The sequence below is a fragment of the Panthera onca genome, chromosome B4, assembly GCF_046562875.1.
Source record: "Panthera onca isolate mPanOnc1 chromosome B4, mPanOnc1 haplotype 2, whole genome shotgun sequence".
Taxonomy (NCBI): Eukaryota; Metazoa; Chordata; class Mammalia; order Carnivora; family Felidae; genus Panthera; species Panthera onca.
In genome coordinates this window covers 20,057,415-20,074,022 of record NC_138345.1, presented here as the reverse complement: position 1 = coordinate 20,074,022, position 16,608 = coordinate 20,057,415, and the positions used below count along the sequence as shown (strand labels likewise).

At 38.9% G+C, this 16,608-nt stretch overlaps 1 protein-coding gene across 17 annotated transcripts in view; it reads right to left on the bottom strand.

Moving 5' to 3' along the window:
* Positions 1-204: 204 nt before the first annotated feature.
* The window catches only part of MLLT10 (MLLT10 histone lysine methyltransferase DOT1L cofactor), a 237,176-nt gene continuing 220,772 nt past the window's right edge, over positions 205-16,608 (bottom strand). For 16 of the 17 annotated variants that reach the window (XM_078450363.2, XM_078450361.2, XM_078450365.2 and 13 more), the window contains 8 exons: positions 15,985-16,057; positions 13,035-13,189; positions 10,892-11,080; positions 10,375-10,463; positions 9,877-10,238; positions 8,749-8,845; positions 4,319-4,528; positions 205-2,025 (listed from right to left, as the gene is read on the bottom strand). In XM_078450363.2, coding sequence (XP_078306489.1) covers positions 1,981-2,025; positions 4,319-4,528; positions 8,749-8,845; positions 9,877-10,238; positions 10,375-10,463; positions 10,892-11,080; positions 13,035-13,189; positions 15,985-16,057 — 1,220 coding nt within the window. In that variant the 3' untranslated portion in view covers positions 205-1,980. The remainder of the gene's footprint in view (positions 2,026-4,318; positions 4,529-8,748; positions 8,846-9,876; positions 10,239-10,374; positions 10,464-10,891; positions 11,081-13,034; positions 13,190-15,984; positions 16,058-16,608) is intronic. The other variant, XR_009617657.3, reaches the window with a different exon arrangement.

The following is a 16,608-nucleotide window of genomic DNA, read 5'->3' as shown; positions in this document are numbered from 1 at the left end:
CTAAGAGTTCTAATCACAAAGACAAAGCTGTTTTCGTTCTCTTATTTTTGTACCTGCAGGAGACGACAGATGGTAACTAAATTTATTGTGGTGATCATTTCACGATACATAGAAGTCAAATTATTGCACTATATACCTGGAGCTTACCCAGTACTGTATGTCAATTATATCTTAATAAAACTGGGAAAAGGAAATGACACAGAGTTATAAACATTATTAAATTTTATTAACAAAAACTTTGTACATTTTCTTTAATACATGTGGAATTTTACATCTAGGTAAAATAACAACACATTCAAAATTTACCATTTATACAAATTGTTACAGAATAACAACCAGTGGGTTAAATAAGTAAAATAAACCACACCGATTTTTTTAATTATCTACAAAAGATTTGACTTTCTTTAAAATTCCCCTGAACATATAAAAATAAATTAATTTTACTTTTCAATTAAATCTACCAATTAGAAATATTACAAATCAAAATATCAATGTTATGAATTTTTCACAATACAAAACAGATTCACAAAACCTTATTTACAGAAATGAGGTAAGAACTGTGCAATGTTTAACCAAGAGACATATTGCAGAATTAACATGTTCTTCCAGCTAAGTACACAGTGGAGGTCTAATTACAGCTGGGTCTTTTCCACTAATAATTCACACATTTGAGAACAGTTCAGTGATTACATCCCCAATTGTTTAATTTCTACTCTGCCATACCGTCACCCCAGGGGCGTGGCTACCCCAAGTGTAAGGACTGTAAATACAGATTTCACCTGTTTCAGGAACTGCAGTTGTTCGGTCTGTTTGAAATCACTGTCAGTAAACGGGAAGTTGTTTAAATTAACAAAAAAAAAAACCAAAAAAAAAAAAAAAAACGAAGTAAAAAAAATAAACTAAAAATCTTACCAAATCCACTCATTTTTCTTGTGACTCATTAGTGGATAAACACCCAGGTAACAGTTTTGCCTGAGCTATCTACAGTGGCATAGAAAGTTTTCAATCAAGGCAGAAGCACGGGGAAGGCTGCTGTGCGGCACCGACTGCTCCCACTACTCACAGGACTGACGACGCTGCAGGCTCGGCTGTCCAGAGCCGTTTCAACACAACGGAGGTACGAACAGGCACTTGATTCAGGCCAAACCCTGCCAGCAGTTTCCAGAGTGGCCCCTCTTTCTGAAAGAAATCTTTCACTTTGAATTGATCTGGTTCCCCCAGCAGCCTTAGAACTCACTTAACTCAAAATATGAGTAGTTAACTTTAAAACACGAGTAGGTCTTAGCACTTAAAAAAAAAAAAAAAAAAGTGTTTAGCAAAAGAAAATTACCTTTAGCAGAAGCAGACATTACCATCCTAACTTGATTACCAAAATTGGCCAAATCCCATCATAAAGAAAATTTTTAGAACAAAGATCGCCAAGTCCCAGTTGATGACCTATCAATTTGCAATATTTAACCAATAAAACTCCAATAGAAGAAATTGGGACAGTTCCTCAAAATCTGTCTTAAGATCGGACTCACAGAGCAAGCATATTGTAACCCAAACAAAAGACTGTATTTCATATTCCAACTTGTACAACAAAATCAAAGTTTATAATGGAACACGTCTTTAGTTTTGCTGTTCATCTCTCCAATTTATAACAAAATGAGTTGTGCACCAACTATATTAAATTTCTCTTAGGTTGATAAATTCATTGCATGTAAATTATTTCATTGACAAAAGTTAGTTATTAAATTTTTTTCTCAAAGTTCAAAAAAATCTGGGTTGAGGGATGGGGGGCATGGAAATTCCATTTCAGTGCAACAAAGCAACAAGAAAATTAATCAAAGCCTTACAAGAATGTCCTTGTGGCAATTAATCCTTTGCTGTGCAGTTCATTTCTTGTCGCATTTCTTCATAGGTGTAGGAGGGCTGCAATGGCAGCCAGATCAAGTGCTAGAGCAGTAGGAGAGGCAATTTCTAGAGGTTTCTCAAGTGTCAACTTTTCTCTTGAGTGACAGGCCCAGTTTTATCACTAAGTCTCTGCAGTTAAACAAAATCAAAGGCATTAGCTAAACGAATTTGTGGCCCACACTTGAGGTAACCTTCTCTTAAACTGGGATTAAAACTGAGATAAATGGTGGTACATACGGTTATTCCAATTTTCTACAAGTTGGCATGACTACTTCTCCACACAATATAAAGACATGAATTTACTGATAAACATTACTGGCTGCTTTATATTAACTTCAGCAGGGCACAAAGACAGAAGTGCCCACCTGAAGGTCAGAAATAGAGAACGGATGTAAATATCATCCCCCAAATTGACTTTTTCCACAAAAGCAGTAACATGGTGTTGTAGAAAATGAACTAAGAAAGTCATAGTTCTGATCCCACATGTCCTATTTGTCCCCTAAGCTTTAATCTCTTTGAGTCTCCTTTTTACTATCTATAAAAAAATTTTAAAGTCTTCAAAGACTGAAATCACATACACTATTGTATCTAACGGAGATAACATTATAACACAGAGTAGGGTACTCAGAAATATTATTTCCCAGCCTTGCTTTTCTCCCATTAGGTCATACTGCTTCTTTTCCTTATTTACTATTGTGGTTTTCCATTATTTTAAAAACCAAAAGCTTTTCCATTAAAATATGCATTCCATTAGAAAATGCATCCCGGTACAACTCAGGAAAGGGCAGCTTATAAATCCACGCGCACCTCGTTTTGTTCCGCTTCGCTTTATTGCGCCCCCCTCAAACCGAAGGTCTGTGGCAACCTTGTGGCAACCAAGTCTGTTGCTGCTATTTTCCAACAGCATTTGCTCAATTCGTATCTCTATGCCACATTTTAGTAATTCTTGCAGTATTTCAAACTTTCTCATTATTATTATAATCGTCATGGGGGTCTGTGATCAGTGATTACAACTTGCCGAAAGCTCAGATGATAGCACTTTTTCAGCAATGAAAAGCAGTTTCGATTTAAGGTATGTACTTTGTTCTCTTAGACATAATGCTGCTGCACACTTAACAGACTACGGTATAGTGTAATTTTTATATGCCCTGGGAGCAAAACAATTCATTTGACTCGCTTTGTTATTGTTACAGTATTTGCTCTGTTGCAGTGGTTAACAGTGGCACTGAACTCCCACTACCTTCAGGGTAAACCCGTAATTTGCTTTTTTAACACAAGAAAAAATTGAGAAAGGAGAAAAACGGTGTAAGAAGTTCCTACATGAATACAGAATCACTGAAATTTCCCACGTCTGGGGAACACTGGAGAGGTGACTAGGTTTGGGATAATGACAGTATTCACCATCAGGAAGTCAGAGAAACAGTGGGGCAAAGGCACCGAAGAGTTGATGACAACCGATAAACCTGTATTTTGAACCAACTCTTGTTAACTACAGACAAACTAAAGCTTCTGAGGACGAAGAGCACAGTAAACAGCAAGCTTTCAAAGTGACAGAAAAGAGCAAACATGGTGACTTTCCACACCGTTATCTGCCAAGTGTCCCACCTCATTGTTTCCCTTCTTCCTTTCCCTGACGTCCAGTCTCCATTCTCTATCCCAATATCCTTCCTCTAACACGGCTCTGCCCTGAACTCGAATTTAGGGGAAACATTTATACTCCAGTAAAGTAGACCTGATTGAAGGGGGGAATTAATAGAAAGAAACAGCCTCAAAATGTGTGCTGCCATATGGACAGTACACTGTCCCTACATTTATTTTTGATTTATCTTCACGTGTACAGTGAAAGGGTAAGATGCTGTCAGTTAAAGGAAATTAATAAAAAATTTAAATTCCATTACAAATGTGATTATGATTTACTTTCTTTTTAAAATTCATCTGGCAGAGTAACTGGAGTGCCCTAAAATTTATGTATTAATCTTATTATAAATATAATTCAGTTTTAGAAAGTACTTTAAAGCAAAATAATAAAAATATTCCAAAATTATCTAGACTGGTTTTATAATTAGATTAATTAGACAGAGATCCTCAAAAAACCCCAACTATTAACTTTGGAATGGACTGTCCCATACCACTTACTACATAGCTAAAATACATTTTCATTTTCAAATTGCTAAATTATAAAACGTCCTTCAAACCATATGCACAAATTTAAACCAATATACTTAGGGGATATAGAAACTGGCTTGGGTCCTTCATGTTTACACTGGCCAGCTGCTGAAACAACTGGTTTTAAGATGAAATTATCAGGGGAATAATACATCTAAAAAACAGGAAGAGAGGAAAACTAGAGACAGTCATCTCTGATTCATCAATACAATTCTTTTCCTAATTCCACGAGACAGAATAAAGCAAAGACACTTACCGTTACTTTCTGACTTGCACCGTCGCCGTGGATGGTGAGGAAGGGGTTGGTGGTCGCGGGGTGAAGCGGCGGCGCCTGGGTGCCCGCGAGCAGGTTGTTGATCGGTATTTGCGTGGGCCCAGGCATCTGGAGCTGCTGTAGCTCAGGCTGGTGGTGCTGCTGGTGGTGGTGCTGTTGCATCAACTGATACAGAAGGGCCTGATGTTGTTCCTTAGGGAAGAACATGTGCGACAAGATGAGTTCCCAGGCACAGGATTCAGCAGGCAGTGAAGCCTGACTTTCTGTTTTCTTCTTCACGTTAGATAATACTAGATATTTAAACAGAGGTCACATTCACACTACTAAGAACGAAAACGAGTATCTCATCCAGAAAAATACACTGCACTAGGTAATAACCATCTGCTATAAAATGTCTGTATTATTAGCAAATGGCGTATTTTCAAAACAGGGCAAACCAACATAGGAGGTCTCTATTCAAATTAGGGTATCCATGATAATGAAGGGCAGCAGCAGCCTAGAAGTCACAAGTTATCTGGATCTGACTTTAGAAGGTGGGCCATTCTCATTCTCCATTCTGGGAGCCTAAAGACACTTTCCAATTTCTCATTCATGTCAACAGAGAGTGCTCTCTTGCTGTAGTTATGAGACTATTCTTTGCAGCAAATATGTATTTTATTTCTCGAGTGTTTTACTATGTGCCAGCCAATGTTTTGAGACATATCAGTGGGGGGGGGAAAAATCTCTGCCCTCTGTGTCTCAGCCTGGTGGGGGGAAGAGGGAGAGACAGACAAAAACGTTACCATGTGATTACTGGTAAGGATCCGGGTAAACAGGAGGGTAAGACAGTACAGCAGGGGTGAAAGTCTGAAACACACTGGTCAGGGCAGTTCGCACTTAGACAAGGACTTGGAGGCAAGGAGGGAATTCGCTACGTGGGTATGGGGCAAGGGAGGGGACTTCTAGGCCGATGAGGCAGCCAGTGCTAAGGGGCGATGTGGGGGTATACCCAGTGTGATCAGGGAACAGCCAGGAGCCCGGGGGCAGGCAAGAGACAAGTGCACAAGTAGGACACGTGGGAAATGTGGGCCTCACGGTGGTAGGCCGTGAGCACTCTGGCTTCTGCTCAGAGGAATATGGGAAGCCGAGGAGGGATGCAGTCTGACTTGGGACTTCTTGATGGATTCAATGTGAGGCATCAGACAAGAATGAAGGAGGACTGCAAGGTTTTTGGCTTGAGCAACTACAAGTACGGTGCTGGCTTTGGCTAAGGTGGGCAAAACTACGGGGGGGAGCAGGTTTGTAACAGATCAGCAGTGCAGTGTTGCACGTGTTATGCTTGAAACGTCCGTTAAAATATCCAAGTGGAGATCTCAAATGAGCAGCTGGATACAGGAGTCTGAAATTCCAGAGAGGGGCCTGGGCTGACGAGGGAACATCCACACATATTTCAAGCTGGAATGGAGGATGGGATTTAAGTTCTTTGACTGGAGGAGGAGATCACTGAAATCTAGGATACTCTAGGATACGGAGAGGCTGAGGTGAAGAGGAGGAGGACCCAGGAAAGGAGGCTAAAAAGGAATGAATGGTTAGGTAGGAAGAACACCAAGATACTGTGGTATCCTGAAGGCTACGGGAAGAAAGTGTTGCAAGGAGGAGGGAGTGATCAACTCTGTCAAATGCTGCTGCCAGATCAAGTAGGAAGAAGAACGACAACTGTCCATTGGACTCAGCAGTGCGAAGGCCATTCTGGCAAGCAGACAAACGGGGCAGCAGTTGGTGGGGCTGGGGGATGGCCAAGCAAGAGTTTTTCTTAAAATGAGAGAAGTAAGTATGCCTTAAAATAAAACGTGATGCCTGTAAATGAACAAATGTCACCCCACAACCTTGGCCGACAAAGAAAAGGTAGAGTTTAAACCACTTCGGTTCTTGTGGCCTCTAAGCAACAGTATGCTAAAACCTCCTAATCAACCATGTTCTAGAAATGAGACTATTATAATCTTGATTAACAGGAAGAACCCCCAATAAACTGCATTTTAGTACTTCACATTAAGATGAGAAAGAGAGAAGAAAACAAGGCCACAATTTAGTGCAACCATTAAAGACGAATTTATATACGATCTCTCTTTTTACCACCGTAAGAACAGTGAAAATGATGATCCAGAATCAAAACAAGTATTTTCAATATATTTTTGACTAAAGCAAAAAAGTGGGTAGATACATTTTATTTTCAAAGATTTTAATTCTTTTAGAAGATTTAAAAATACGTTTTTAAGTTTATTTGAGATAGAGCGTGCATGAGCAAGTGGGGGAGGGGCAGAGAGCGAGAAGGGGAGAGAGAGAATCCCAAGCAGGCTTCTGTCTGCTGTCAGGGTAGAGCCCTGACAGGGGCCTCTGTCAGGGCAGAGCCCAATGCAGGGCTCAAACCCAGGAACTGTGAGATCATGACCTGAGCCGAAGTCAGACGGCTTAACTGACTGAACCACCCGGGCGCCCCACTTTTTTCTTTTTAAGTAGGCTTCACGCTTAGCACAGAGCCCACAGCGGGGCCTGAACTCACAAATCCAAGATCAAGACCTGAGCTGAGATCAAGAGTCTGACACTTAAGTGACTGAGCCACCCAGGTACCACCCCCACCCCACCCAGGCAGTAGATACATTTTAGAAAAAAATTACAAACAAAGGCTAAAATTCTGAGTTAATTAAATAGTGCATTCTCCAAGCAGTCCAACTCAATGAAGTACGCTAGGGAAATAGAGCTGGACAGAGTCACTGACCACATCTAACCCCGTCTTGCTTTAAGTTTATGACTGCACAGGGCCAGTCAGAGTGTCCCTGCATGTGAGCCATACACTTCCAATCTTTTTTTTTCTTTTTTTAAACACTTTGTTTTTAAGTAAATCTCTACACCCAACACGGGGCTTGAACTTACAACCCCAAGATCAGCAGTCATGCTCTACCAACTGAGCCAGCCAGGCACACCCTCCCCCCTCCCCCCGCACACACACACACTTCCAATCTTAGTCAATTCTTCCTCTCTTCAAGATACCTATTCCACGTTTACTTCTCACCAAAACCACGACTGCCAAAAACCTCTAGACAGCCAAATCCAGTGGTCAGTTCTTGTCCTCCCAGAAACATTTTACACAACTTGAGTCTTACCTTTGTTCAGATATTTATATTTCTGCATCCTTTCCTTGGACTCCAGACTCCTACAACTGTCCAGTCCACATCTCACCTGAACATCTAAACACACGTGGCAAACTTGGCCTGCCTGTAACAGAACTTCCGTTTTCTCGACAAGACCTGCTGCTCCTCCGAGTCTTCCAAATCTCAGGAAGACTCAACACCCAACTGTTTAGGACTCCTCTTTACCTTGAATGTCTGACAAACAAGTCTTGTTGGTTCTATCTTCAAAATACACAATCCCCGACAGTCGCCTGCCCTTACTTACACTGTTCTACGACACCACATCCTGTCTGCGAACTACTCCAACAGCCTCCCTGTTTCTTCTTTTGCCACCATCTCCCCTCCCGACACATACAGACTATCTCCCATGCAACAGCTAAGCCGATCTTTTAAAAATTGTGAATTGTTATATCACTGTTATTCTGTTCACATCCTCCAATTAATTCTTTAAAATAATCCTCCAAGGAAAAGTGAGGCTATATGCAACAAGATTTTAAAAGTTGAGATAATTATTAAAATGAGGTGATTAGTACACTATATACTATTTTGACACATTTGACAATTTCCACAATAGACAAGCTTAAAAAAACACAAATGGCTTTTCATCATACTTAACATCTAAATTTCCTGCCCCGGACGGCCAAACAAGGCCCACCTGTGACCTCCTTTCCTCTGCACCAGCCTCTCTCTTATTCTGCAGTCATGCCGGCCTTTCTAGTGTTCACAACATAAACACATGCAGTCTTTCACAACTGTCTCCCTTCCATTCACCCATGCCCCAAATGCACGCTCCTTCAACTGTTAATTCAGGTCTGTACTCAAAAGTCACATATGCGAAGAGGCAAGACTCTCTTATGTAGAAAGGCCCCCGTCCCACTGTTCCTCTGTCCCCTCATCCTCCTTTATTTTTCTTCTCAGTACCTCACTACCAAAAGCTATACATGTATTTATCGTCCATCTCCACTGTCAGAGCGAAACTCCGTGAAAATACAAAGTCGCCCTCATCACATCACCACGGTCTCCAAGAGGACCACGCTACATGGTCTAATATTCGTAAATGAATAGGTAATAATGTCGCCACAGGTACCGCAGACTATACCAAATGGCAAGACAAACTGTTTTTGGGTGACGCATCCCATAATGCTGTTCACAAAGTGGATAACCTATACCCACACTGAACGCCTATTACAACTTGGGTCACTTGCTCCTAATAAAAATCAAGTATTATCAAAACGCAGAACTTACTGGCGTGAGCTGCTGAGAATTTAACAACTGCTGAAACTGCTGTTGGTGAAGATATATCTGTCTTTGCTGGTCAGAAAGTAATCCTAGTCCTGAGGCACTGAAAAACGATTACAATTCTTACTTTCTACTAGATACCTTTAATGGCTTTTAACATGTAAAATGAAAGACAACTTTACAACTTGACGTTCAATAAGTTAGCAAAGTCAAATTTTTAAACACAACACTTTCTGATCACAAAATCATGTACAAATATCTTATTTCCCTTTCTCTCTGTATACAGATAAACAAGAATTCACATTGTCAAGAAACGTTTTGTTTTCCTTCTTATTATAAATCAAGAAGGCACTAAGTATTTTATGGAATAGAAATTTAAATGTGTTTGTAACATGCAATAATTTTTATTTATTTAAGGAGAATTTAACCCATACTAAGTAAGACATATGTAAAACAAAGAAAGAATTTCAACTAATTGACTTGACCTAACCTTTTTTTTTAATGGTCCCAATGGTCAGTAAAATTAAGCACCAATCAAAAGGGAGCCAGAAGAAATAGTTTACTAGTATCCCCTGTAATCCACTTAAAATGATTTACTCCTCAAAAGTATGTTCGATAACAACATGGCTTTAGTCTCCCTATTTTGAAGTAAATGAAATGCCAGTACAATGAAATAGTTTCACTCACTGGAAATTCAAGATAAATATTTGACCTTCACCGGTACCAAAAGCTTTGATTATAAAACTAGCAAAATTGCATAGCTCAATTTTAAGAAATCAATATTCATATGTGATCTCATTACAATACTGTTTTTCTTCGGAATTTAGGATACATGAAGGTATCATAAGGGGATGAAGGTACAAGGGGAGAGAACACAGATCAAGAATGAAATTTTTCGCACAGAATATGTTTCATGCTTTGCTACTAACAGTGATTTCATTTTGTTTTAATCTGAGTGACTTAAGTTTCAAAAACAGTTCTCGCAATAACACAGTTGGCCTAGAAGTTTGCTGGATTTTAATTTCTTTGACTGCATCCACAAGAAGCACATTAAAACTCCCAATCTAACGCATGGGCAGCACTAGCACTGTGTGGCACGGAAAAACCCAAAGTATAATTAAGTGAGTTTCTTACCTGTTAGTCAGTGTGGCTGGCATTGGATGTGTTGCATTAGGTGGTACAGTGGTGTGGGTGAGGGGGGTAGGGTTCTGTGATATTGTGACAGGGGTCTGAATAACCCCATTTAAAGCTCCTACAATGCCATTAATTGCCAGTTGGTTACCTGGCAAAGCTCCAATTATTCCACCCACTCCAGGCACTGCAGGAATGGTGGATGTTACAGTCTGCATTCCACCAGCCAGTGCCCCCACTGTCACACCATTGACCTGCTGAACTCCACTAACGCCTGAGCCCGGCTGCGCTGGACTCTGCCCAGCGGGAGGTGGGGTAGAAAGAGCAGAAGAGCTGCTGGTGCTCTGTCCACTGGAGGTCAAGTCCTAATGCAAGAAGGAACAGAAACTTAAGTGTGGAAGAACACAGCAGAACCGTGTAAAATCATTTGAAACCATTTAACGTGATCTACTATTGTTCATCAGAAAAACACAGAAATGAAACTAACCACACCCAAATTACCTGATTTAACACAGGAAGAGAATTATCAGGTAAAAAGCTGTTTCCCAGATGAGGGCTCTTACTGCTGTTCAAGGAATCAGTAGTAGGAGCTAGAATAATAAAAGACAAAAAGAAACCTATTTACCCTGTTAAATTACATCATGTGTAAGATTAAAGGCTTATCTAAAAAGCTTATCCTGAAGCCCACATTAAAAACACTTAAATATTAAGTCTTGCTATTTCTAATACCAGTTTAAATGGGAAAATCTATACCTCTATTGAAGACTACGGCTTTAAATCAATAGAGATCACTACACATTTAAATAACTATTATCGTTAAATTATGTACTAAAGAAGTCAGAGCAAATTCAAGTCGATCACTTAACAGATTCTTCACGTTCTCTGAGAATAAGCTATCATTCCTTCTCTTAACCATCTTCGTGTAACTGGTAACCAGTTATTATTCACTTATTATGAAAAAGATACTGAGAGTCTATCCTACTTTCCCTTAGATACAAAATAAACATTTCACACTTACCATTCTGTGCTGAAAATGCATGCATTTGATGAGATGGGCTAGGATTTGTCGTTATTGTTGGAAAAGGCACTGAGAGCTGTGCATTCAGTAACTGAAGACGTTCTTTTTTGGCTGTCAAGTTTTTAATCTGTTCTTCTAATCTTCGATTTTCAACTTGAAGTTGATGTAATGACTTCAGCATTCCTAAAACTAGCAAACATTTGGATGGCTTTAATAAGGACAAGTTCCCACACACGACTAAGTATTTTACAGACCTAAGTGTCAATAACTTTAGAAATAAGTTAAAATAGGAAAGCGGAAATTCTGTAAAGCACTTTTATATTACTAGGTTTTATTTCTAAATTTCCTTTTATTTCTAAATTTATATGTAGATATAAATTGGGAAATAAATAAATACAGCATAATGTATGTGTGTGTATGTAAGCATAAAGGGATAGTGGGCCTGGATAATACCTTCCGGAAACTTTGTTGCCACGTATCAAAAAAATCCACCCACCTGGTTCAGGTAATTTCCATTTCTCAAACAAAACTGATAGAACGTGTCATTCTCGCCAAAATAAAAACCTAATCACAAAGTCGAAGTGCCTGCCCCAATCTTTCATTCAAATCGTACTTCAGATGGGAAAGAATCCCTCCAATATCCCGTATCAAGAGCACAAGTGCGCGCACGCTGCTCATTCCGCTCAGCGAGGGCGAGCCGCCCGGCCTGCTGCTGCACACGTTGCCCAGCAGGGAGCAGTGTGCGCGCACCGCAGCCCACATCCCAACTCCCACAGGAAGGCGTGTGCTGTCTGGAAACGAGGCCGTTTCCATCCGGCCTCGTCACCTCAAATACAGTTTCGATTCCTTCCACAACTCGGACGTCTCAACTGACAACACAGAGTAGTTATGCCAGGGTGATGGACGCTTTAAAAGTTCTATGTACGTATTAAAAGTTGTATTTGTTTAACATGCCCTCAGGGCCTTCCGAAGACACAACTGTACTGGTACAGCCGTCTGTGGTCATTTCCCAAGGATTTAACTTTTATCCCTCCTCTTCAAAATCCCACAAAGAAGCCCTTAGTGTACCCAAATGAGATGCAATAAGACTAAGCTAAACCTGTCCTCCAGCTATCATGTTTAAAGGATTATCCCGGCATGAATTTCCTCACAATTAGCATTTTTTGTCAAGGCACCATTCACAAAAAAAAAAAAAAAACAAAAACAAAAACAAAAAAACAAAAAAAACAAAAAAAAAACAATTTATGGCACTTGTCTACTAACAAGAAGCAAAATGTTTTGTTTTAATATAATAAAGCAGCAAAAGTTTATATCCCCAAATGATAAAAAACCATCTATTTTTTCTCCCCAAAATATATATCCTTAACACTACCCCAGCTTCTCCAGCTACCTACCACTTACAGGAACTTTGCTTTTTTGGCTTTTTTCACCCATGGCCCTCCATAATACTTAACACTGGAAATACTAAGTATGTATATAAAGATATATATATATATATAGGTATAGATATAGATATATGATACAACTTAATAAGTGAATGACATTTAATGAATGAAAATTGTATGTAATTCAGTCATCGTTATTCTTGCTCATCTAAATTGTAAAATTAGGAAGACAGCTTGCCATACTTGACTATATGCATTTTTAAAAATGAATTCTCTAGAGGTAAGCAAGTTTTCTCCCAACAAGTGAAGAGAAGATGCAACTCACGTGTTTTAGTAAAATGTGAAAACTGGTAAGAACAAAGTACCAACATTAAACTAATTCAAAAGAGTAATAACCACTCAACAGGTAAGTGCTTACTATGAGCTAGGCAATGTTCTTCACATTTTTTATGCCATTTAATCCTCAAAACAACACTATGATATAGGTACATTATTATTCCCATTCTACAAATGGGAGATTAAAGCATACTGGCATCAAGAAATTTGCCCAAGATCATATTGTTAAGAACAGGTAAAGTGAAGTCCAGTAGTAAAACTGTAGAATCCCTATTAAACCACCACTCTATACTTTCTCACCATATTACAGAAAACATATTTCATAATTTCACTGCTACTCCTGATGAAGTGTGTCTGTTACATCCATCCATCTGTCTGTCTGTCCATCTATCTTTCTGTAAAGACATGAAAAGAATACTTACTGTCACTAGGAGTACCCTGTTCTAATAAAAACTGCTGTCCTTCACTCCACTGCCTCTCCAAAAGCTGTTCTATGCTGGCTGCTACTGGAGGCAGATTTTCCAAACTGCTGTTGACTGGTTGATCATAGCGAATCTGTAAGCTGCTTACAGGAGATCTGTTGAAAATATTAACTCTCAGGTTAAACAGAAAGAGAGTGCATTTACGCTTCTTACCTTATGCTGGCCCGTTTCCCGTACAAGTTTTCTAACTCTAGGCTGCCTATGCTGGAAGAATGATAAAACCATTATCCACCCTAAAATTGAGTAATTACCATTCTTCCTCCCCAAATTATAAAAATCACAGGAATAGCTGGCTAGACTCAGTAATTAAAAACCACCAGAACACATAAACACAACACCAATAATCTCTGAAATAAGCTGTAAAAGAACTTGATACAGCCTTAGACAAAGGGGGGAAAGATAGTATTAGAAAACTTTAAAATAATTAGCCAGAAAAGAAGAGTTCCACAATTCTGCTTTAATATGCAAAACACCAGAGGAACACTTACAATTATAATAATGTAGAAAGCATTTTAATACACAATCAACAGAATCTCAAATATCAGTAAAAAGAAATTTTTAATGATTTTGAAGGAACCCTTTGTTTTAAAGCAAAAAATACTTATTTTCTAGTATTTTCAGGATTAAGGAGCATTAGCAAGACCAAAGTAAATTTTTATTTGAGCCCTTTATACACATTTTTCTAAAACGTCTTAGACCCGTACTTCAAATGGTAATAACTTAACTCTTTCAAAGCAAATATTACTTATATTAAGATAAATACATAATGTTCTCTCGTCCACTTTTTGTCTTAAATTGGTAAGCATGCCCATTTCTGGTCTCCAAGCCTCTACACTAACATAATATATTAGTAAAGGGCTTTGGAGTTTCCAAAGTGTTTCCATGTAATTATCTCACATGATCGTCAGAACAACCCAGAGAGAGAGAGAGAGAGAGAGAGAGAGAGAGAGAGAGAGAGAGAGAGAGAAGTCAAAAGCGTGGCTTATTGGTTCCATTTCTACAGGAGGAAACAAGATGGGGCTTTAGTGACTTGTCCAAAGACACACTGCCGGTAAATGGCAGAGCTGGGGCCACAACTCAGGTCTCTAACAACCACCGGTGTTCTGCCACTGCCTCGGTATGCTTCTCTATAAAAATCTCTTCGAATAACAAGTTAGACAAATGAGGTTTTTTATTCTACACATAAACATCACATGCTACATATAATTGACCATCCCTCTTCAAATAATACATTATGCCACGATACTTTAGGCTATTACATGTCAGGCTGATTTTTAAAGGATAATATAAAGTTGAAAATATATGCTAAAAATAATTTAGTATGATTTATTGTTGGAAATTCCATTTAGCTAATGAAAACCTGAGAACTATTGTGCTAAGCAAAATAGCACTGAGGGATCTCGCAGAAATTCTGGGTAGTTTCTAGGATATTTTAAGAGGGGAACATGGACATGCTTCCTCCACTAAACACACGAGCAAAAGTCCGCCTAGTTTTCTACTTTGAAAAGAAGAATAATAGAATAGTACAGAAGTAATCACAGCATAAAATTACAAATTAGTCGGTTGATGTTATCATTGTGTGCTTCTGATTCCTAGTTTCAAAAGAAGAAATATTTCATTTCCTATAGTGCTCAATTATGAAAAATACTACTACTTTTAGGTCATCCAAGAATTTTATAGGAAAAGACACACCTAGTGGTACCACCAGAAAATAGCAAAATTCGACGTTGCTGAACTAATCTACTGATAAAGATGTCCCTTAATAGACATTACCAATATATCAGCAATACAACAACAGATACTAACAGTATCATCGCATGAAAAATTTAATTTTTAATAGAATTTTTAAGTTTGCATAGTTGAAAAAAAAAAGACTCCAGAATGGGCTTTTCCCTCCTTCTGTTCTCCCTTCTCACCCAGTCTAACCATGCTTGAGGCACAGTTTACAAAATTAGACAGCAGAGAGAAAACAAACTAGAAGAAGGTATAGAAGTTAAAAGTCGTATATAATTAATAAAAAGAGAGCTAGGGCCTCAAGTTCGACTGTTTTCCATAAGCTGGCACAATATTCCCTTCTGCCATTCTCCCCACTGAGAACAGAAGATGTGGGCACTTAGACTGTGCTCAGAGAAATTCAACCATTTCAGTAGAACTTTGCTAAGAGTGTCCTGCTAACTTCTTTATCTCCTATCAGAGATATTTAAGGCACCTAAGTTCGTTCAGATAATATCTAAGACAATTTTACAGAACGATGTAAAACATTTATTATACTTTGATTCAAACAATTTTAGGAACTAGAGGGATTTTACGTTATTTTATTTAGTTTATTTTTTTTAGGAATCTCTACACCAAATGTAGGGCTCGAACTGACGACCCCAAGATCTAGAGTCCCACGCTCTTCCGACTGAGCTACCCAGGAGCCCCGAGAAGTAGAGGGAATTCAGAAATGAACCCCAAGAACTAGGAACCAGAGATGGAAGGGTTCAAGTGCATTGCCTACAACAGAGCTGAAACTGGAACCCTAAGTTGAAAGCCTGGAGTCGGTAGCTTCAAGAGGTTTTAAAAACTATTTCATAACCAAAAAGAATTAGCCAAATTAACGTATTTAACAGTACCAGTCGCTAAATGTACAAATGATAAAAACAAGAGAGTTCAAATTGACCGGAAATCTAAGAAAAGGTAGGTCCTTCTAAAAGCTTAAAGTCTAACCATGTGTTTAAATTAATATTCAAATTAATTGAGAATCATTTTTCTTGACTGTCCAGACATGCTTCTTATCTACAGAATGCTTTTACAGCCTCACAAATGTGTGCTCTGATAGGAGATAAAGTAGTTTCCAAATCTCCAAACGTCTCCTTTGCCTCGCCTCTGCAGAGTAAACAGCGCTTACCGCGGTGAGAGACTTCCTCGGGGTGAGCTTCCTCTGCCAGCAAGGCTGCGGCCATTGTCTCCGAGATCTTGATCTGCAGTGTAAATATTTCATAGCTGATAAAGTGACTCTCACTAGATAAGAGGTTTTAAGCTCTTGCCCTGATTTTCCCTAAAACGTACATAAAACCTTTACCACTGCTTCGCAGTTACTCTGAAAGTAGATCTAGTATGTTGCTAGTTCAGAATTGCTGAACTGTGGCATGTAAGGCGTTGTCCCTACACGTTTTTGTGGGTGTAGAAGGCCATGGATTATGTTCCGTTCTTTCATTCCTTTCAATTTTACAGCACAGAAGCGTGGTTTGCATTTGCAGTACCCTCCCCTCAGCCACTTTTAATTTCTACGGTTAAAGTAATGAATCACAGCTGTGGACAGCTAATCTGTATGCTTATCACAGCAAATCCTTACGCTTTGTATTTTTTAACACTTTGCATCCCAAGACAAGTCATAAAATACATAGTGTACGACATAAAGCCACACACCATAACTAAAATTACACATATTGCACGGATCCTCACACCAAGAATAAAGTTAAATATAACACTAGATATTTAAATTGACAAAAACAAGTAGGAAGATAGCATT